The 23,326-nt window shown below is 41.3% G+C and overlaps 2 protein-coding genes and 1 long non-coding RNA gene across 3 annotated transcripts; 1 reads left to right on the top strand and 2 right to left on the bottom strand.

Moving 5' to 3' along the window:
• Positions 1-311: 311 nt before the first annotated feature.
• znf512 (zinc finger protein 512) lies at positions 312-12,786 on the bottom strand. Its single transcript, XM_056427496.1, has 17 exons — positions 12,713-12,786; positions 11,347-11,603; positions 9,477-9,595; positions 9,322-9,371; positions 9,163-9,221; positions 8,471-9,027; positions 7,891-7,980; positions 7,726-7,821; positions 7,348-7,472; positions 5,247-5,333; positions 4,652-4,750; positions 4,397-4,564; positions 4,102-4,299; positions 3,545-3,646; positions 3,275-3,337; positions 2,629-2,727; positions 312-2,483 (listed from the first exon to the last, which is right to left on the bottom strand). Exons 3-17 carry the CDS (start codon positions 9,574-9,576, stop codon positions 1,845-1,847), a joined length of 2,532 nt encoding a protein of 843 aa, XP_056283471.1. The 5' UTR covers positions 9,577-9,595; positions 11,347-11,603; positions 12,713-12,786; the 3' UTR covers positions 312-1,844.
• Positions 12,787-12,900: 114 nt separating this feature from the next.
• Positions 12,901-22,161, top strand: LOC130202192 (uncharacterized). Its single transcript, XM_056427561.1, has 6 exons — positions 12,901-12,978; positions 13,192-13,217; positions 14,286-14,477; positions 14,892-15,094; positions 21,523-21,568; positions 21,705-22,161. The coding sequence occupies exons 1-6, from the start codon at positions 12,974-12,976 to the stop codon at positions 21,935-21,937; spliced, it is 705 nt and encodes a 234-aa protein (XP_056283536.1). The 5' UTR covers positions 12,901-12,973; the 3' UTR covers positions 21,938-22,161.
• On the bottom strand, positions 17,019-18,948 carry LOC130202221 (uncharacterized). The gene is made up of 2 exons (XR_008833313.1): positions 17,648-18,948; positions 17,019-17,272 (listed from the first exon to the last, which is right to left on the bottom strand). It is a non-coding gene; the product is annotated as an uncharacterized LOC130202221 (long non-coding RNA).
• Positions 22,162-23,326: the final 1,165 nt, after the last annotated feature.

Below are 23,326 nucleotides of genomic sequence, written 5' to 3'. Positions count from 1 at the left end.
TGTGGTTCTAATAATGCAGGTACTATGAAAAGAAAAAAACATTAATAGTACAGATTTGTAACATAACCATTTTACCTAGAATATGAGTAATGTCTCACACAATGGATGAAATAAAAACGATGAGGTCCTTTATTTGTATATTTTAAATCAAATCTGGTCTATATTATACTGACTTTCTGGATGTATGGTGATGATGGGGCACATTATTTGTAGGTTTATTAATTTACTGCATGGTTAAGTCAAAAACTCAGCCCCAAAGTATTTGGAAATATTTTCCACTAGTTCTCCCTATTGTAAAAAACTAAACAAAAAACATTGATATCATTTTATTGAATAATCGTTTTGATTCTATTGCAAACAGAAGGTGACGATGTTGGCACTAAAATACACACCTTCTACTGACGGAGAAGTAACGGGGTGCAAATGAAAACATGCAACTCTTGGACTTTGAGGAGACGAAAGCAATGTTGTTGTTGTGTATGTGCCATCCAAACAGTTCAGAGTGCATGCACGGTGGTAACGATTTGGTCACAAGCAGAAGAGCACATGGGAAGTATTTCAACAAGCAACAGGAAGCTTCAGGACCGTTTACAAACAGACAATAAATAAACAAACAGGTAAACAAACAACAAAGTTGATTCACAAAATCAAATTCACTTTACTATTTTGGGGGGGGAGGGGGGCTTTGCTGGTTTCTGGTGGTCACAGGATGCAGTTAGATATTGCTTCATTTCAGGAGAACACCACCACAGTGATGAATAATGAACAGGAGACTTATTAAAACTATTATTAAAGTGGTAAAAACTGTAGAGGATATTTGACCCCCTCAGTGTTTATAAATATTATATATATAAATACAAACATAAATATATAATATCACATATATAAAAATATATTATAAATATATATAATACAAATATACATAAGTAAATATATATATATAATACAAATATATATAAGTAAATATATACAATATAAATATATATACGTATATAATATAACTTACTTTTTGAAATACTTCCCACGTACGAGGAGGTTTTCTATTTCTAAACGCTTCCAAAAGGCCTCTGACGGAGGGAAATGAAGTGATAAAGATGGATAAACAGATTTAAATGGGTTTCAAATGATAACTTAAGTCCTTTTTTTAAAAGCGCACAACAACAAAATACATTAATAAATGAAAAATAATACGGGAAATAGTGCTAAAACGTCACAAACGACTGACGACCATCCAGAGCCTACCCCACCAGAGCACAAACACCCGGCTACATGCCAACGGTTAAATACCTTTTGATGAATGAACAGAAAATAAAACAAGTTAAATGCTTGGTATGTTAGCTTTCCTAAAATAATAATATTGAAAATGTTCTTTTCACCCCAGTGCAGATGAATCCTCTTTGTATTGAACTTTAAAACCAGAAACGACAACCAGCTGTGGATAAGTAATACAGATCAGACCGGAGAGGCACTCAACACGTCTCATGAACATGACGCCGCAGCAGCCGCTTAAAAATGAAATGATCCCCCTTTGATTAAAAAAAAGAAAGAAAGGTAAACACGAAAGTGTCAATAAAAAAAGAATAAAAGACATTTAATTAAAAGTCGGTTACAGATAAACACACAGGTAAAACACTACCCTACTTTGTTTCTCAAGGCTATACAAAAGGACAACCACAGCGTGTGTGTGTGTGGTGTCTCACGTCCTACTTGTGAGGTTCTTTTTGAAGGTCTCAGTCGTTGTCGTCTTCTAGAAATGTTAAAAAGGTTCTACGTCGCCATTAACGTTGGCATCTTCTTCTACCTTTTATTTTTTGTAATTATTATTATTATTTATTTAAGTTTAATTAAGTGTTCCTTTGGGCCTTTCCAGCCTCGGGGACGGGCTCCATGACGCCCGGACGTTTCAGATTCCACTGGTCGATCCGTCTCTGCCGCTCCCGCTGCTGCTCCACCTCTGGTCCACCTCCTCCACCTCCTCCACCTCCTCCACTGAAAGCCTTCCCCCTCCCCTTCTTACCTCTCCTTTTCCCCTCTTCCTCTTCCTCCTCCTCCACCTCCTGTTCTTCCCCGGGTTTCTCAACATCCGCCACGTCCATCTCGATGGGGGCCTGCTCCGGCCCCGGCCCCCCGGCCTCCCCACGGTCCATCTCCACCCACACGGTTCCGGGTGGAGGCTCCAGGGGGGCGTAGTGGAGCTGGACGTCGGGCTGCAGGTGGAGGCCGTGGTGCTCCGGGTGGAGGTGCTGCAGGTGATGCAGCGGCTGCAGAGGGTGCTGCATGGGCTGGTACTGCACCGGCTGCTGGTGGAGGTGGAGGTGGTGGAGGTGGTGCTGCTGCTGCTGCTGCTCCTGCAGGTGGTGGTGGTGCTGCTGGTGGTAGTGGTCTACGATCTGCTTGTCCACGTTCAGGACGAACTCCTTGGGCTGGTTTTTGAGGAACTTCTCAAACTTCTTGGAGGCCTTCTTGTTGGTCACGAACCAGTCCTGTTGGGAAGAGTCGAGACAACACAGTTCTTGGCATTATTTAACTTATTTTACAGAGAAGAGCCTGAACGCATCGTGACGTAACTCGCTGTTGGAGAACATGAAACGTAGAGACGTAGATATGGTAACTCAGGTGAGTGGTTACCTGCGAGTGGACGGAGTTGATGTGGTATTTCACTCCGCTTTCAGAGTGAAACTCTTTGTTGCAGAGCAGACATCGGTATTTACCGGCCTCGAAGTCGCCCTGAAACCAGACCGGAGGCAACAAAAGAGCCATGAAACCATATATTAGTTATATATAATATATATTTTAAAAAATTAATTAATATATACAAAATAAATATATATAAAACTAATAATATTTATATATAAAAATATTTTTTTAATAAATAAACATATTTTTATATATCTATATATATCTTCTATCTATATATTATTTATATATAAATATAATATATTAATAGAAAATGTTATTAAGACAAATAAATATATATATAAATGTACATATATATATATAATACATAAACAAATTCAATGAAGACAAATAAATATATATAAAGATATATAGAGAGAGAAGTATTGATTAGGCAAATCTACAAATATCTAATCCTGTGAATAAAGCGCACATTAACAGATTTAATCTAAAGAAAAGAGTGACCAGAGTAAAAGAAACCATGTGCAGTGACGTCAATATATTGATGTATTCTGAAATGTGTTTAAAGTCAATCTGGAATTAGTCTTCAAAAACAAACATGGTGACTGTTTCCCATAAAAAGAACCAGCTGACGGACCCGGGTGCAGAGTCCCAGGTGAGCTTTGAGTCCGGACACGCTGGTGTAGGTGGAGCCACAGCCCTGAGGAGCACAGGAGACACTGTGATGATACTCCGAGTATCCACGGGGAGCAGAAAATAAGGTTTTGTGAACATGCATGCCGACTAAATGAGACTGTTGCACGAGTTTGTAAACTTGGATATAGTTTTGTTGTCGAACACGGCATACATAAACAAGTCAATAATCCGTGAATCCGCCCCCCTCCCCCCCACCAGGTCATGTTTCTACCTGGTTGGGACAGTGGACCTTCTTCTGCAGCTTCACCTCGTTCTTCCACTTCCGCAGCACCTCCTGGCTGAAGGCCGGCAGGCCGGGCCGGAAGTATTTCAACTGGGAACACACACACATCTGAGTAATAATCCCAATTTTCACAGTTTTTTAAAATAAAATAAAAAACATAAATAAATAAAACTTAAAATAAAAAATAAATAAAATTTAAAATAATGAAATTTGAAATAAATAAAATTGAAAAGACTTTTTTTCTTAAATAAATAAAATTTAAAATAAATACAATTTAAAATAAGTTTTTATTATTATTTTTTTATCATTTTTTTTACATATCGTTTTTACATTTATTTAATTAAATAAAAAAACATAACTAATACAAAAAATTAATTCGTAAAACTAATAAAATCAATTAAATAAATACAAATTCAATGAATTATATCTATATATTACAAAGATAATATATAGATATATATATAAATATAAATAAATAAATAATACTGATTCAAACATTGATTACATGCACTTGTGTGGGCCGTACATTTTGAGCCCCTCCTCACCTTTTTGTCGTCCGGCACCAGGTCCGACTGGAACTTCCTCTTGGTCCAGTCTTTGGGGAGGTCGTTGTTGGCGATCTCGGCCATTTGGAAGTTCGCCACCTGTGCCGACGCTCGCTGCACGCGGCCGCTCGCCGTCCTCTCCGGGTTCTCCTCCCTCTGGGCCTTCAGGGCCTCGTCCTCCTCGCTCTTCAGCGGCGTCTGACGTGACCGGAGGGAAAAGTTGTTGTTGTTGACGCGTGACTGAACGCTTCCAAATCGTCCGATATTAAAAACAACGTGAACATGAATCACTCACGGGGGCGTGCTCCGACCTCAGGTGGTACTCCAGACCGGCTTTGGACTTGTAGGTCTTCCCGCAGTGAGAACAGCTCAGCAGCATCTTCTCCAGCTCGGACTCCTCCTTCCCACACTTCTTCATGTGGTACACGTAGCCCATGATGCTGGTGAAGGCAGCGCTGCAGCCCTGAACCACAGAAGAAGAAACGCATTGAATAAAAACCACATTGGTGGACTCATCGTCGTATCTCGCCTCTAAGAACTAAGAAGTTACCTCTTTAGAGCATTTTAATTTGCCCAGTCGCTTCAGGATCTTACGCAGTTTGTCCTTGATGGTCCGGTCGTCCAGGTTCTTGGCGTCTTCTGCCGAGGGCTGAAGGAAAAGAGTTCACCCAGAGGCCGAGGATACGTTCATTACCTATGATGTCATCGACTCATCCATTCATTGAACAACAAGCAGCGACATGCATTGGAGTAGTTTGTGTTAATTAGCTCAGTTTTCATCCTCTGGAATTGTAAATTACTCTAAGTTAAAAAAATAAATAAATAAGTATTTATTTGCATTTACTTTATTTCCATATTTCTATTTCCTACTATTATTTATTTATTTATTCCTGTTAATATATATTATATTATATATATGTGTAAGAAAATATTTGTGCTTGAGTTTGACTAAAATATGTATGTTGATTTACTGATAAAAAAGAAAAAGGATAAAATAATAATCTTAGAAAAGAAAAACAATGTAATAAAGACATCTTCACAGATTGTGTCTTATGTCTGAGAACATAATTAAAACAGTGGAAGTGGAAGGAGGTGGAGGAAGGGTCAGAGGTGGAGGAGGGGTCAGAGGTCAGAGGTGGAATCACCAGGTGGCTGTGGTCCGCCATGATGTGGTACTTCATCCCCGTGGAGGACTTGAGCTGCTTCCCACAGTGCTGACAGGTGAACGGTTGCTGCACAACACAGTCACGTTAGTCAAGTTTTATGGAGTCTTTAAACCACGACAGGCGGGAGGAGAGCTTTTATATTTTCTGTTTCTTTAAGAAGAAAAATACAACATTTTACAATTATAAATCTTTCTGCAAATTCAGATGGAAACATTGCGCTTTATGTGGAGGTCATATGGTAGGTATATGTTGGTTATATGGAGGTCATATAGAGGTAATATAAAGGTAATACAGTGGTCATATGGAGGTTATGTGGTGGTCATATGGAGGTCATATGGAGGTTCATATGGAGGTTATGTGGAGGTCATATGGAGTCCATATGGAGGTCATGTGGTGGTCCATCTGGAGGTCATATAGAGGTCATGTGGTGGTCCATATGAAGGTCATGTGGAGGTCATATGGTGGTCCATATGAAGGTTATGTGGTGGTCCATATGGAGGTCATGTGGTGGTCCATATGAAGGTCATGTGGAGGTCATATGGTGGTCCATATGGAGGTTATGTGGTGGTCCATATGAAGGTCATGTGGTGGTCCATATGGAGGTCATATAGAGGTCATGTGGTGGTCCATATGAAGGTTATGTGGTGGTCCATATGAAGGTCATGTGGTGGTCCATATGGAGGTCATGTGGTGGTCCATATGAAGGTCATATGGAGTCCATATAGAGGTCATGTGGTGGTCCATATGAAGGTTATGTGGTGGTCCATATGGAGGTCATATAGAGGTCATGTGGTGGTCCATATGAAGGTCATATGGAGTCCATATGGAGGTCATATGGTGGTCCATATGGAGGTCATATAGAGGTCATGTGGTGGTCCATATGAAGGTCATGTGGAGGTCATATAGAGGTCATATGGTGGTCCATATCGAGGTAATGTGGTGGTCCATATGGAGGTCATGTGGAGGTCCATATAGAGGTCATATAGAGGTCATGTGGTGGTCCATATGAAGGTCACATGGAGTCCATATGGAGGTCATATAGAGGTCATGTGGTGGTCCATATGAAGGTCATGTGGAGGTCATGTGGTGGTCCATATGGAGGTCATGTGGTGGTCCATAAGGAGGTCATGTGGTGGTCCATATGGAGGTCATGTGGTGGTCCATATGGTGGTCATGTGGTGGTCCATATGGAGGTCATGTGGTAGGTATATGTTGGTTATATGGAGGTCATATAGAGGTAATATAAAGGTAATACAGTGGTCATATGGAGGTCATATGGAGGTCATGTGGTGGTCCATATGGAGGTCATATAGAGGTTATGTGGTGGTCCATATGAAGGTCATGTGGAGGTCATATGGTGGTCCATATGGAGGTCATGTGGTGGTCCATATGAAGGTCATGTGGAGGTCATATGGTGGTCCATATGGTGGTCCATATGAAGGTTATGTGGTGGTCATATGGTGGTCCATATGGAGGTCATATGGAGGTCCATATGGAGGTCATGTGGTGGTCAATATGGAGGTCATATAGAGGTCATGTGGTGGTCCATATGAAGGTCATGTGGAGGTCATATGGTGGTCCATATGGAGGTCATGTGGTGGTCATATGGTGGTCCATATGGAGGTCATATGGAGGTCCATATGGAGGTCATGTGGTGGTCAATATGGAGGTCATATAGAGGTCATGTGGTGGTCCATATGAAGGTCATGTGGAGGTCATATAGAGGTCATATGGTGGTCCATATGGAGGTCATGTGGTGGTCATATGGAGGTCATGTGGTGGTCCATATGGAGGTCATGTGGTGGTCCATATGGAGGTCATATAGAGGTCATGTGGTGGTCCATATGAAGGTCATGTGGAGGTCATATAGAGGTCATATGGTGGTCCATATGGAGGTCATGTGGTGGTCATATGGTGGTCCATATGGAGGTCATATAGAGGTCATATGGTGGTCCATATGGAGGTCATATAGAGGTCATATGGTGGTCCATATGAAGGTCATGTGGTGGTCCATATGGAGGTCATATGGAGGTCATATGGTCAGTATAAGCCTTAACCCGGCTCAGGTGGGGGTGCTCACCAGTCTGCAGTTCTCCATGTGCTTCTTCAGCCCCTCCACAGTCTTCCTGCTCACACTTCTACATTTCGGACATGTGACTCTGCCTTTGGCCACAATCTGGAGCTGCCATTGCTCCTCCGGACTTCCTGGTGGGCGGAGACAAAACATATCTTGTTTGAGACTTTCATCTCATAATTTTGACTTACTATGGGGATATTTTTTATTCTCACAGCTACATTTTCATCCCATTATTTTCTTTTCCTGGCAGAATTGGTCTTTAATTCGCTGTCACGACAACCGCGTGGCACACCGTCTCACCCGGAGGATGTACGGTGGCTAGATGGAAATTACATGATGGGTGGATGGAGGTTACATGGAGGCACGAAGCAGACGCCTCACCTGGAGGATAGGTGGGAGGCTCCTTCTTGGTTGAGAGGACGGGGGGCTTCTGGTCCTCGGTGGGCCGGTCCGTCGAGGCCTCGCCCACGCCGGCATCTGAAATATTGATAATTAGAGGATCCTCTTATCATTTCATGAAATAAATATTTTCATTTCATAGCTTACAGGTGTCCCGCCCCTCTGGTGGCTGGGAGAAGTTGTTGACAGGTGGGCTTTGCTCCAGCTCCACTCGTAAGACTTTCTTCATGTTCAACTCTTCAAAAATAAAACGTAAATAAATTAAATCTCCAGAAAAAAATACAACAAAATACTATTCATGTACAAAAACTTTATTTCTATTATTTGATTTCATTATCTAGCATATATATAAAATTATATATATAGATAAATGATATATAGAAATATATATTTGTAAAAGTTATATGTTTATAAAAATATATACATTATATATAATATACATATAAATTATTACCTAAAATATTTAGTATATATTATATTAATAGAATTTCATTGTCTAGTGTATATATATATATATATATATTGTCTAGTGTATATATATAAAATATTATATATATTATAATTAATATACAGTATATATATCATATAAATATTTATATAAATATATATATGTATGTATATATATCTACACATATATATATATATGTATGTATATATATCTACACATACATAGATATATATATACACACATACATACATATATATATATGTGTGGATTCGTGCTTACCAGGTCTCCAGACGTGCCCTCTATCTCTGCTCCATCCCGGGTCTTGGCTTCGGCCACTTCCCCACGCCTGCTCCGGCCCGGAGGACGGCCCGTCTCTCCCCGGATCCCGGCCCGCGTTCCAGACCTGGTCCTGGCCTCGCTCTCTGTCTGCCGCCCAGCCTTGCTCGGGGCCCCGGTCCCGGCCCGTCACCCAGGCCTGGTCCGGCCCGACGTGGGCCCTGTCCCGGCCCGGGATCCACGTCTGCTCTTGACTGGAGTGACCCGCCCGGTCCCTGCCGGAGCTCCAAACCTGCTCCTGGGGTCGGTCCCGACCCGGGGCCCAGGCGTCGGGGCCCCGGTCCCTGCCTGAGCTCCAGCCGTGGTCCGGAGGTTGGGGGGGCTCCCCGCCGGCCTTGGGGCCTTGCGGCCACGCCTCCTTTCCCGCCAGTCTCGGAGGCAGCCTTGCAGTGGGCGGGGCCATGGACCCTGGGTCTGCCCCATTGGCCGGCCCAACGGATGACATCACTGAGCAGCTGGCGGTTGGGTAATCTACGGAAGCACCCTGGAGGTCCTCATACCTGATTCAATAAACAAATAAATCACTTATTATTTTGGAAATGACAATGAAACATTATTTAAAGGGCCAGCGTTGCCTTTAGGGGGATCCACTGGCACAGATGGAATATAAGTATAAATAAAAAACCTCTTCTCACCTCTTCCTCCCGTACGTCCTCTTCATCTTCGGAGCCTCTTGGGGTTGAGCACCTTCGCCCTGAAAGCATTTCAAGAACAGGAGCGTGAAGCGATGACATCACTCTGTCGGGGGGGGGGGGGGTCACGTGTTTGGCGTCCCCGTGTTGCGTCACGCTCACCTTGGGAAACACGACGGCATTCGAGCTTCTGTCCGGTGTCCGCTGAACGACTGTCGGGAGGGAACGTTCAAAACTTTATTGAAACAAACAATCAGAGAAAATGGACGAAAGGTTCTTAGAGTGTGGCCCGGTTCTCGTTAGCCGGTTCTCGTTACCTGGAGTCGGCGCCCCCCCTCGGGGTTGGGACTGGGCGGATCTTCGTTTCCTCGGCACACACAAAGGTGACATTTCCCCTCCAGTGAGAGCCGGGTCCATTCTACAGGTGAAACCACCACTGGAAACCAGGAGAGAACAGAATGTTGATATATTTAAATATACATACATAAATATACATGTTTAACTTACTGAAACGCCTCTGACTCGGTTACATAATAATATACATTCCATATACGTTTGTGATTCGCAAAACACAATTAAGTTAAGGATCAATGCCTAAACTCAACCATTTGGGATCAATTACCGAATCGTAGCCATTTGGGATCAATGCCCAACATTAACCATTTGGGATAAATTCCCAACCTCAACCATTTGGGATCAATGTCCAACGGTAACCATTTGGGATCAATGCCCAACCGTAACCATTTGGGATCAATACCGAACCGTAACCATTTGGGATAAATTCCCAACCTCAACCATTTGGGATCAATGCCTAACCTTAACCATTTGGGATCAATGCTAAACATTAACCATTTGGGATCAATGCCCAACCATAACCATTTGGGATCAATGCCTAACCTCAACCATTTGGGATCAATGCCCAACCTCAACCATTTGGGATCAATGCCTAACCTTAACCATTTGGGATCAATGCTAAACATTAACCATTTGGGATCAATGCCCAACCATAACCATTTGGGATCAATGCCTAACCTCAACCATTTGGGATCAATGCCCAACCTCAACCATTTGGGATCAATGCCCAACCTCAACCATTTGGGATCAATACCGAACCGTAACCATTTGGGATAAATTCCCAACCTCAACCATTTGGGATCAATGCCTAACCTTAACCATTTGGGATCAATGCCTAATGTAACCATTTGGGATCAATGCCTAACCTCAACCATTTGGGATCAATGCCTAATGTAACCATTTTGGATCAATGCCTAACCTCAACCATTTTGGATCAATGCCTAACCTTAACCATTTGGGATCAATGCCTAACGTAATCCATTTGGGATCAATGCCTAACGTAACCATTTGGGATCAATGCCTAACGTAACCATTTGGGATCAATGCCTAACGTAACCATTTGGGATCAATGCCTAACGTAACCATTTGGAATCAATGCCTAACGTAACCATTTGGGATCAATGTCTAATGTAACCATTTGGGATCAATAGCCTTAGCATTTCAAATGATTTTGTTTGTACCAGCTGCATCAACAGTCATAAACATGCATCACTCGTAATACAACAACATGTTGAGTTCACCTTCTGGAGTTTGAACTTAAACATTTGTAGTTTACTCTTAAGTGCATCCCAACATAAGATTGCTCAACAGTTTCCCTGTGGCAGCAGAGAGGTGTTGCACGCGCTGCTGCTGCAGAGAGTATAACTTGCACGTGCCGTGTTTCCGTCACGCGTGACTATTTGAACCGCGTGTTTTTGTTTTTGTTGTTTTGGTTTGTCTGCGCGCGCGGGTGTGTGTTGGTGTGTGTGTGTGTGTGTCCTCGTGCAGAAGAAGGAGGCCACAGACCTGCTGCTTTAACCGTTGAAAAAAAAGGGGGGGGGGGAGAGGCTTTCAAAGAACCACAAAGAACGTAGTTAAAGTGAACGATGCACACATATGTATATTTATATATATTCTAGTATGCGTTACGTCTTTGCACACGCCTTTATAGGAGGTAGGCATCGTTGTCTGTGTGGATTTAATATAAATAACATATATATTTGATCGTATTTGACGACGACGGGGAGGAAAACGCGTCCAGCGACAGCAGCGAGCTAACAAGCTGCTCCACGTTCACCTCTCGGTGGCTCCATTGTTACTTAACGAGGGGGGGGGGTGCAAACGACAGCCTACCGTCCTACTGCTCTCTCCCTCCGCGAAGACGGTTCGCCTGCATGTCTTCAGAGTCTGCCCCCCTCCTCCTCCCCCCCCAGCCGGCAGTGGTACCAGCAGCACCAGCGTGCAGGGCCCGGATCCCGGGGCTTAAGACTGTCGATGAAAAAGCCAAAACAACAACAAAGCGGTGACAGCGGCTCGGTGTGAAGGACGCTGCTCGCCGGCGGTATTCGCTCCAGTGAGTCGGTGTGTTTCTCCGGAGGAACGCCCTCCTGCTGGAGGGAACAAATAAGACCCGCATCTGCTGCTGCGTTCACGGGCTGTCGGAATTGTCAGACTTTTCCATGATCACAGATCTGCTTTATGTGCACGCAAACAAGAAGTTTCCCTTTAAGCCCTTGAAAGAAATACTCGTGAAATAGTATATTACTTTATGATATTCATCATTTTTTTAATGGAAACTGCTTTATATTTATATTATAATATATACTTCTTTAGATTTAAATTATTTTGTAATATATATGATATATACTTCTTTAGATTTATATTATTTTAGAATACATTTAATATATAATATGAAATGCATTATATTTGTATTATATTTAATGTTATATAAACTTCTTTATATTTTTATTATTTTGTTATATATATTATATATACTGCTTGATATTTATTTTATAATAGATTCAATATATAATATGAAATGCATTATATTTATATTGTATCTAATATGTTTTATAAACTGCTTTATATTTATATTATTTTGTAATATATATTATATATACTGCTTTATATTTATATTATTTTATAATAAATTTAATATTTAATATGAACTGCATTATATTTAGATTTTATTTATAGTATATTTAATATGTTAGATAAACGGCTTTATACGTATATATATAATGTTATAATATATATAATATATTAAATACACTGCTTTATATTTATATTATAATATATAATTTGAACTACATTTTATTTATATTATACTTATAGTATATTTAATATTGTATATGATGTGCTTGATATTTTTATTATTTTATAAGTTAGATAATCTTAGATATAAACTGCGTTATATATATATATATATAAATCTTTATTTTGTAATATATTCTAAACATACACTTTTACTTTTTAATCGTAACGATATCAGACCTGATCATAACCCCCAAAATAAATATTTTGTTAACCCTTTCAATGCCAGTTTGTTTACATAATGACAATTTGTGCAGGAAAGTAAGTACATTCACACAATTACTCTTCAGAACTACAATATTGAGGAACTTTTTCTCAGCATTTAATTCCAACACAGGAGGGAGAAGATAAATAAGCAGTCGTGGTATTTGTTTAAAATTAAATAAAAATATAAAACACGACTTACCCTGTGATGACATGTGGCGTTTAAGGACCAGAGTCTGGTGGGGAAGAATTAAGTGATTAATTAACTAGTTTTCCTCCTGCTGCGTTCACGTGTCATCCCATATTGCTAAACACTCCCTCCACCTGATGCGTTCACGTGTCTCCTCCCTTAGTTAGTCGTCAGCTGCTAAAGTGAAAGAGAAAGTTTTCTACCGACCACGAAGCGGCCGTGATTCTGGTCTTGAGTCGGGAACTCAGGACGTTTTCCACTCATTCCCGGTGTATGACGTGAGTACCTGGCGGAGGTTTAAACTCCGTGTTTCCGGTCTCGTGCTCTTTCAGGCCTCGGAGGTAACTTTCTCTGGTGTCTCGTGGGCTCGTTCCAGCTCGCGCAGAGCAGAGATCAAAGAGCGGCGCGGCTCAGCCTTGTTTAGCTTCTTGACTTTATTTTTGTCTTCTTTAAAAACGTGTTGACTTCCGGTTCCTCTATTTCCTCCTCAGAGACATTGAGCAGGACGTCATGACTGGTGAGAGAACCTGTTGGCTTTTCTTTTCATTTATTATTATTTAAATAAAGTGATTTTATTCATTGGTGGAATTTAAATAAGTACATTTACTAAAGTACTAACTCAAGGTGATGATGCGTTTGAAGGATTGTGTGAATGCAGAAGTTATATTGATAGTAAACATTGACAGGCACCATGTTGCTGCTCAATTACTTTCACTTGTAACACCCACAGTAGGCTACTGCTAATACTTAAATACCTTTTTGTAAGTAAGGTTTTTAATGCAGGGCGTTTACTTAAAGAGTATTATCACAGTGTAGAATTGGTACTTTTACTTAAAGGAACAGTGTAGTGACCCCGTTGCCTATAAACAAAGGTCACTGCGGTTGCTTGGAGGTTTAGCTTTCGACACGTGCAATAAAACAGATGCAATGTCCAGTTTGTAAAAGGTTATTTATTTATAGAGTTGTACGGCTTCCAACACAAACCAAAATAAACATTCCTTGTCCAAACTCCATTTGTATATTCCTACAAAATTAAAGAAATGAAAACACATTGTCACCTGTTCTCCCAAAACGCTGTGTGCTCCTGCCAATCTATCAACCCCTGGCCCTCGAGCTCCTCCGGATTATATTGGCCTCTGTCTTAATTGACAGTGGCCCTACGCCCCCTAGTGGTGGGAGGTCCAACGACAAAATTATGTTTTCTCTTGCTTATAATCACTTGAAAAAAAAGAAGTTGTTACTTGAATTTGGTTAAATTAGAATGAGCCCCTTATATCTACACATATGCTTTTATCTTATTATTATCGATAGATAAATAAACAAATATTAATGTGACACAAGTGACCTCATCAAACATTTTCAACCAGACCCAGAAAAATGCTTTTTTTAAAACTCTTAGTGGCACAAATATATTTTATATTTAATTGTACTCCTAGTTCCTTTTGTAATACATTTGTTATTAATGGCAGGAATGTGTCATGTATGCTGTTTATGAAAGAGTGAAGTTTGAGAATGTTGTTTTATCTTTTTTTTCATAAACTATGTAAATCTCAATAATGCATCAAACACTTTTCTCTGTCTTTAGTGTCGGGGAAGAAATTCTTCGTCTATGTGGCGGGAAAAACCAACAATGCTCATGAAGAGATGGTTGAAAATCTTAGAGGCATCGGCAAAGACCAGGTGTCTTCTTTTGAAGAAAGTGACTTCCTGGTGGTTTTCTGTCCCGTCGTCTCACGAGTTGGAACGGACATCAACGCGGCCTTGAAGGGGATTCCAGGTAGGAGGAGCCTCCAGTTTCACACCGATATGCCTGTGAAGTCACAAAGACTCCGGGGAGGAAGTAGAATTTATAATGTGTGATGGAGAGATGTAAATTCATCCATAAGGAGAGAGAGGAGAGAAGAGAGGAGCTCAGTGTATCCTAACGTCCCCCAGCAGCCTCTCAGCCTATAGCAGCATCTCTAGGTCTGGACCAGGTGAACCTGGTTCAGGTCTAACTATCAGACCATCAAGAGGAACGTCTTCAGTCGATATGAGGGGGCGGAGCCTCCAGGACTGAAGGTGAAGCTGGTTCCATAAAAGAGGAGGAGCTTGGTACCTGAAGGCTCTGGGCTCCAGATGCAGTACAAACTAAACAGATCTCCCTCACATTGTTTCTGACTCGTGTGGATGTTGCTCTCCGTGCTTACAGGGGGTAAACGAACAATCCTGGTGGTGATGCATCACACCTTCGACCCTGAACGCATCGTAGCTCCGAGCAGGAGACAGGTGGACGACCCGAACGTCCGGCTCACCGTGGACTGCCTGTTCCACCAGGGCAGCCTCCTGGGCTGTGACCGCAACCGTGAGGCGTGGGCCGAGGTCCAGAAGGTTCTTGGATCTTCCCGATCAGTGGTAACGACTCTTCTCACTCAGAGGTGTATAAAGTACCCAAAAGCAATACTTGAATAAAAGTCAAGATACCTTACTGGAAATTGATGATCAATACTAAAGATCAATGATCAATACGAAAGCTCAATGATCAATACTGAAGCAGAAAGTAATAAAACAGTCATTACTTGAAACGGACAAATGTCCTTTTCATCTTCAAAATAACTTTTTGGGCTGAAGACTCATCCTGTGATGCTAAATAGCCCTTTACATGCTAGCTAACGTAAAGTTAGCTAACTTTACGTTAGCTAACTAGTGCTGCAATGATTATAGCTAAGATGACTCAAATCAACAAAATCTCTCAACTGTCAACACGTCCTCAGCTCAATAACTCGCTAGCGATCCGTCTACTACACGAATGTCTCATTTGATTCACGTTAGCTAGCGAATGTTAGCATAACAGACACCATAGCTACATGAGAAGATCAGACGCCCGTCTCAACCCCCCTCCTCCGCCAGAGATACACTCCAGTCCGGTGTTGGTCTTCGTCACCACCGTCGTTTGTCGTGGGAGTAGCAGGCGATTCCATTTCTGCTTCCATCATGAAATCAGTCATCTACTCACGTAGCTAGTCGCTAGCTAAGTTAGCATCCTGGACATGACTCGGGGAAAAAACGACGCGGCTTTGAGAGCACTTGTTTCCAAATGCGCAATAACGTGATTAACCAATGATTTAACTTGCAAGCTAGCACCACTGATTCAACCTGTAGGAGTCTCTGTTCCACCACAGTATATATATATATATATACACATATATATATAAAATATGTATTATGTATATATATATATGTATATATATATATACTAGGGCTGTCAATCGATTAAAAAAAATTTACTAATTAATCGCACATTTTGAAATTGCGATTAATTAATCGCGATTAATCGCAATTAAAAGTTAAAAGTTCATTCTTTTTAAAGACAAAACTTCACACAGAGCTGTGTTTTCAAAGAGGCTCCTACATATACAGTGCCAGCGAGGTATTTAATATCGTGGATGATAAATTGTTTCTTCAGTGAAACATCAGATTAGTAAAAATAAAAAAATTATTGAGACCCCATTGGTCCTGTCATCTTTAACATTGAACAGCAGCAGAACCAGTGGCCTTGGTAACTGACTGACATTCACATATGTCCTGTTCACCCTCTGGAGGCTGGGGGCATTTTATACATTTTACAAAATAAATTAAATTCACCGTTTAAAGTCTTTTGCATGTGACACACCCCCACGTGTTATACATCAAACATTCCAGAACAATCTCAGCTCTGAAATGAGCCTCATTGTCCTCGCGCCGTGTCCTCTGGTTCTCTGACTGACAGGCTGCTAAATGAGCCTCACCTGTGAGGTGGGAGGTCCTTTGTGATTTACTGAGTGTTCATTGGTTTTTTTTCCCCCGAAATGTTGACAGACAAACGGATTGACCAATCACGTTGAAGGTTTCGTGTGTCGCGTTCTTTCCGCGCCGCGTCACCCGACACGTCGCCCCTCCGTTCCTCTGTGTGTCAGAGGGGGAGACGGGAGGAAGGAGGAGCAGGAGGATTGCGACTGATTCATCCACGAGTTAAACTGATTTCTGCTCCTTATTTTCGCGGAGAAATGATTGTTTTAAAAACGGAAACAGTGTCAAACCGTACTGCCGCGGTTTAAAAAAAAAAAAATTGCGTTACAATATTTTAGTGCGTTAACGCGGCCAAATTAATCGCATAGATTAACGCGTTAACGCTGACAGCCCTAATATATACACATATATATATATGTGTGTATATATACACATATATATATATATATACACCAGTGGCGGCTGGTGAAATTGTTTTGGGGGGGGCGCAGTTGGGCGACGTGGTTTAAATATCACTCAACAATGAGAAGAAGAGAGGTTTTGAGTAGAATATTGTAAAAAACAAAGCTTTATTTCAAGAACACAGCGTGCTCAACACTGTCCAACAACAACTATCAACACACTGTAACTTTGGGCATGAGAGGTTCAGAGCAGCTTTAAGGAACATTGGGTTGGGTTTCAGAGGTTTGCAAAATAAAAGAGTTTCACCCTCACATGAAAGAGGTTCAGAGCAGATGTAACTGATGTGGAACGGGCATGGAAGAAGTCGGCTCAGATGGTGGATTTTCCCAGCACTTATTTATTCTGCAGAAGACAACAGAACACACACATTTGCCTTCTGATCTGTCTCTGCACTTCCACTTCCCTCAGCAATAAAAAAAACATTGTCCATGGAAGACAGGACCACATTAAATCTAAATAATAACAATTCTCATCAAAACCATGACATGTAACATACAAGGGGAAAACAGAGACCCCTAATGGACAAAATAAATAACTACATGAGCTAGAAAGTGGCTCAATGAAACCGCCACCAAACGTATATTTTGACAGTCTAAATGACACGACAGCTGGACGCTGGATCGTATTAACATTCCATTACTGTATGTAACATAAGCGGTTAATCTTTATTAAAGAATATAGCCAAAATAGTGCAAAATCGTTTTTCACTCAACTCACCCTCGGCAATATAAAACCATTGTGACGGAAAGACGGACTCAGGAGCAGGAAGTGCAACAGATGGAAAGCAATTTCCGCAGGAAACAGATTTTTAAAAATAACGCTATATAAAAATAGCTCATTAAAATAAAATTCACAAACACTCAATAATATCGTTGAACAACAAACAAAAATAAAATACAATACATTGAAAACAAGAAATGACAGAGTGCATTTCTAACTGTTTGACAGAGTAGACCCACTATATGTAAAGAAAAGTAGCCTCCTCTCTTTAAAGTGGTCAAACTTCTCAATAACTCTGGTTAAAGTCCATCATGTCTGTAACCAGCCTGTTTCCATTATTCTGGAGGGAATGTGTCTGTTTTTCAGAACTTCTTCGTTGTGTTTTCGATGCCAGTTCGGTCTGCAAACAGGGTTAGCTTCATGCTGTTAGCGAGTTAGCTCCATGTTCTTAGCTAGATAACTGCGGCAAGATTCGTGCTTTACACTTGTCTGAAGCTCTGTAGATCCCTCACCCCGTTGTAGTCCAGAGAGTTTCCGTCCCAGGACTTTGGAAAACAGACAGGGGAAACAAAAAACGAATTACTCATGGAGCATTCAGCTAACCAGCTCCGGTTAGCATACAGGCTTGAGGAGAACCTCCGGGTCAGCGCTTTGCTGCAGAATTTTAAAATCCGGATGTTCGGGTCCCAACTCTTTCAGCCTCTTCTTGTCAATATCTGACCGTCGATTGAAAGGTGTTTGGTGTAGAGATACCAGAGTTTTCAGTCGCCGACGCCATACTAACATAAAGCTTCTGCTAGCTATGTTGCTCGCGTACCTCCGTGGAGCTCTGGGCAGCAGGGTTGCCAGGTCTGTGTGACACAACCAGCCCAAAAACCAGCCCAATATCAGAACTCAAAATATGCCCGTGCCAAACCATATACACTGCTTTTAAAGTTCAACAGCATTGCTATCATTGCCAAATGTATTGTAATATCTACAAAGTAACAACATATGTTTAGTTTGCCAGCATTAAAAGCAGTTTTCCCTCAAGTTATTTCACCTAGGTCCTAAAATGGCCTTGTGTAATTAGATACAGTATATTATCATAAATAAAATGTGTACGTGCTGATCTGGAGTCAGTTTGGTAGGATTTGGGTATGAATAAATTATTTCATTTAAAATATGGATTTTTATTTAAAGATATTCATGTAATTTGCATGCAAAATAGGTCTACCCGAACCAAGGACAAACACTTCAAGCCCGATTCCGCAGGAAAACCGCGGACCTGGCAACACTGCTCTATGGGCTGAGGGAACATACGGGTCTCTGATCTGCCGAATAGTCCAATCGCGTGCGCACATTTGTGCGCCCAAGATTCAGTTTCATCCGCCAATGTGAAGCCGGTCATTGCCAAAACGACTGAAATGTTGTATCGATGCCGTACACACACGTTAGACCAGCGCCCCGAAAAAGGGGAGGGGCTTCTCTCCGTGATAATGGCGATATATTATATTTTTTCACATTAACTTAAGTGGTTGTTGGCAGGGGCTTACGGTCTCCCACACACATTTAGCGCGTCAACACGGTATATTTACTATTTAAATGATTTGGCATATAATGTTTTTTGACAGAATTTTTTTTTTTCTTCTTCTTCTTTTTTTTTCATCTCCAAATTTTAAGAGGGGCGGCGCCCTAGCGCCCCCTATGGACGAACCGCCACTGATATACACATATATACAGGCACGTGCACAGATAGAGCCCTAGTGGTGCTCAAGCACCAGCCCTTTTGCCCTGGATGAGTAAAGTGCCCTTTTTGCTGGAGCCCACTTTTTTCATTCATCAGTATTTAAGAATAAAAGTTACTCTCTCTGTCATCAAGTCCCCCCAAATGTGTTTTAATATCCGACGGGGCATTTATTTGAGTTATTGTGTGAATTTCTCCCCGACATGCTCCGCGCCGCTCACGAGCCCCCCCCCCCCCCGCCGCGCCCCTCCCTCCTCCTCCTCCTACTCCGCCACTTAGTGCTCGCGCAGTGCTCCTCGCGCCACCAAACGGGTGCACCTCCTTCTCCTCTGACCCCAGCACCAGACACACAGGTCATGACGTGTTTGTCCCCTGACGTTGTTTTGTGATAAATCAACCACAACATTAGCGCTGCTGAAAACATGACGTCACAACTGGTCCGACGTTTCCTAAAAAAAATAAACAGACAAAAACTCACGAAATCCGTGATTTCAAAGCTTTGCAGCTGTTTACTGGAGTCATGTTTAATGAAGAGAGAGAGAGAGATAACAGGCATTTTCTTTGTGTTGTATAAATGCCGTTTAGACAATTTCAAATATGTTGAAAGTATGTTTATAAATGTCTCGAGAATTCACAGCTAGAAAATAGCAGCTAAACTATTCTAACTATGCTAGCTCTCGGTGTCATGCTATCCCTGCGCCTCAATGTTTTATGTGTTATCTCTTTGTTTGGTCTGTTCCAGTCTTACAACGACCACTCTTGTAGAAAACGGACAACACGGTTCAGCTAAAATAGTTTTAATTTACAGTAAAGTAACAAGACAAGTGATCCAAACTATAGTTTATAGTCTTCATCACTTTCAATAACACATTTTCGCTGCTTCTGAATTTCCTCTTGGCTGTTGATGTCAATCAATATCGCTCATTTTGAAAATGACGTCAGAGGGCATTACGGATTCGTATCAGACCGGCGAGTACATTCAAAAAAACGATTCAAGCCCTTCTTAGAGGTGACACATTTAAATATTGTTTGATACATTTAAATAAATCAATTACAAAATGAAGATATTTATATTGAATGGGTGTAACACAAAATGTATGAATACTTTCATTTATTAGATTTATTTAGGTTACACTCACAAAAACGATTCAAGCCCTTCTTAGAGGTGACACATTTAAATATTGTTTGATACATTTAAATAAATCAATTCCAAAAATAGATATTTACATTTAATGGGTGTAACACAAAATGTATGAATACTTTCATTTATTAGATTTATTTAGGTTAGATGGTGTGCATATCAACTTAAAATAAATGTGTTTAATTGGAGACTACCCTTTGCGCATGCGCCAGCTGAAAATCAGTTGTTTGCATGAGGTGAAGACACGTTCAGGGCTGTACGGTGGTGTAGTGGCTAGCACTGTCGCCTCATAGCCAGAGGGCCGTGGGTTCAATTCCCAGTCTGGGTGTTCCTTCTGTGTGGAGTTTGCATATTTTGTTCGTTAGTTAGTTTATATTTTGAGTTGGACAAACACAAATTAATTTAATTTAATGAATATAGTTATTTTATTTTAGATGTATTTGATACAAATGAGTTGGACTAACTTAATTACATTTTATTGCACTGATGTGCTAAATTTGAGTTGGAGCTGCATATAATTATTGGATGGAAAACCTGCCAACAATTTAATTGAGTTCATCCAATGAGTCATTTCTTTGAGTGTAGGGCGATACGTGGCTGGCATGACGACCCATTAGCCAATCAGAACACTTGTACTGTTGTTGCCATATAACAATTCATCTTTATTCATAAAGAAAATGTAAGCTAGCTGTTTAATCCTGCCCAGAGGAAATGCAGGTCGAGGACAGCTTCATCAGTGTATTGCTGCTTATGCTTCAACTCTGTCAGAATTTTTTTTTTTTGGCAATGGGTGCCCTTTTTTGGGGGTTTGAGCACCTGCCCCCCAAAATGTCTGTGCACGTGCCTGCATATATATATATATATATGTGTATATATATACATTCATTCATATATACTCCACACATTCAATGCAGAGTGAGCTGGTACTGTGGTCCACCTCTGATGAGATGCAGTTTCATTTTCACTAGTTAATAGGACTCATATTTCTTTGTTTCTTTCTTTCAGGTTTCTCGCTGGAAACGATTCCTCTGCAAAAAGCTTTTCAGCAAAGGTAAGTGTTGCCCTCAGATTTCAGATCAAATGCATTTGTTTCCACCCCTGGAGAAGTTTCTTGCTCCATCTGGAGACGCTCCCATCCTGATGGTGTAGATGACACCCGATGACTCGTTTGTTTTTCTTTATTTTAGGAGGATTCGGGGTCGTCGCAGTTGGTCTTGCGATGCTGTGGTGGTGCCGGTGGAACGGGTGGAGCTGGTGGAGCTGGTGGGCGCAGGGGCTGGATGAATTGGGTGTAGCTGTTGGTGCTGGTGCAGGGGGTACAACGGTTGGTGCTGTTGCAGGGGGTGGAGATGGTGGTGTAGCTGGTGGTGTAGCTGGTGGTGTAGCTGGTGGTGGCATTGGCGAGATGGATGAGGTGTAGCTGGTGGGGGCAGGACCAGGTTGGGGGAGAGTGGAGCTAGTGGAGTGGGCGGAGCTAGGGGGGATCTTTGTTTACAGCCCCTCCTTGTGGAAGAGAACCAGAAGAAGACCTGAGAGGGCTGCCCGCCAACCACAGGACAGGAAGTTGTGTCGCGTAAACAGAAAGATGCGTCTGATGTTATTTCTGTTGTGAAGTCTGATAAAGATGATTTGGGCTGAAACTTCTGATTGCGCTCATATTTTATCTGATACAAGGGAAAGTGATGGAAGTATAACAGATCTTTCTTTCAATCATTTTATTTTAAGTTTTTACAAGTTGCACCAGACAATCAAAACCGAATTAATAAAAAATTGCAAAACAACCAACTATACGGACAATCAGACAAGGAAGAAAAATAAAAAACAACAACAACAACAAAAACATAAATCATCATCTTCCATATTGAACCAACTATAACCATCATTCACAGAGTCACTTGGGTCCCAAGATTGCAAAACCTCTTCTTATAGTTTCGGCATAGTCCTCGCCAATAAAATCCATAAAAGGATTCCAGACGGAAAAGAACCCGTTCATGTCTCCTTGGAGGACGTGCGTGAGTCTTTCCAGTGGCAGCAGCTGGAGGACATTGTGAAGCCAACTACAGACAGACGGGGTGGTGCTGTCCATCCACTGCTGGAGGACAGACAGCCAAGCGCAGTACCACAGAAGACTGAGGATTCTCCTATGTCTGTTTAATACAGGGGAGACAGAGTGTAGGCCTAGGATACAGATGAGAGGGTTGAGCTCAATAGGACATTTTATTATGGAGGATATTTGATTCCCAATTTCAATCCAAAAGTTATTAATTTCCGGGCAGAGCCAAATTAAATGCACATAAGTTCCCACATGTTGCTTACACCTTAAACATACGCCTGAACAGTCTTTATCATATTTGCTCATAGTATATGGGGTAGTTTGTAATTTATGTATAATTTTAAATTGAATTTCTTGTGATTTGTAACTACTACATATTTGTTTACTATTTAACATGATTGTTTTCCATTGGTGATCGGTAATTGTAGTTTTAAGATCCTGTTCCCATGATTGTCTGCTGCTGTGAGTACTTACTTTACTTAAGGAGAGCAGTTTATAATAAATATAGCTTGTTTTTTCCCTCTTCAGCTGGCAGACTTGGTGAATCACTGATTCGATCAGCTCTGGTCCGCGACCTTCTTTGTATTGGGGTACAGAGTTTAAGAAACTACGAATTTGTAAGAAACGGAAAAACTGTGTTTTGGGTAGCCCATACTCATCCTGAAGTTGCTTAAAAGACTTTATGGTACCACTTTTATAGAGGTCATTTATCACCTGGATTCCATGTGTGTTCCATTCTTTAAAACCATGGTCAAT

This window comes from Pseudoliparis swirei, chromosome 12 (genome assembly GCF_029220125.1).
Source record: "Pseudoliparis swirei isolate HS2019 ecotype Mariana Trench chromosome 12, NWPU_hadal_v1, whole genome shotgun sequence".
Taxonomy (NCBI): Eukaryota; Metazoa; Chordata; class Actinopteri; order Perciformes; family Liparidae; genus Pseudoliparis; species Pseudoliparis swirei.
The sequence above is the reverse complement of the archived record's forward strand: the minus strand, read 5'-3'. Positions and strand labels throughout refer to the sequence as shown.

Excerpts from the sequence above, each read along its gene's own strand:
- znf512 (XM_056427496.1), bottom strand. The coding sequence starts at position 9,576 with ATGGACCCGGCTCTCACTGGAGGGGAAATGTCACCTTTGTGTGTGCCG. Across the intron at positions 7,473-7,725 it reads GCCTCCCACCTATCCTCCAG|GAAGTCCGGAGGAGCAATGG; the intron begins GTGAGGCGTCTG and ends TCCGCCCACCAG. Across the intron at positions 2,484-2,628 it reads TCAACTCCGTCCACTCGCAG|GACTGGTTCGTGACCAACAA; the intron begins GTAACCACTCAC and ends TCTTCCCAACAG.
- LOC130202192 (XM_056427561.1), top strand. Across the intron at positions 13,218-14,285 it reads TGAGCAGGACGTCATGACTG|TGTCGGGGAAGAAATTCTTC; the intron begins GTGAGAGAACCT and ends CTCTGTCTTTAG. Across the intron at positions 21,569-21,704 it reads CAAAAAGCTTTTCAGCAAAG|GAGGATTCGGGGTCGTCGCA; the intron begins GTAAGTGTTGCC and ends TCTTTATTTTAG.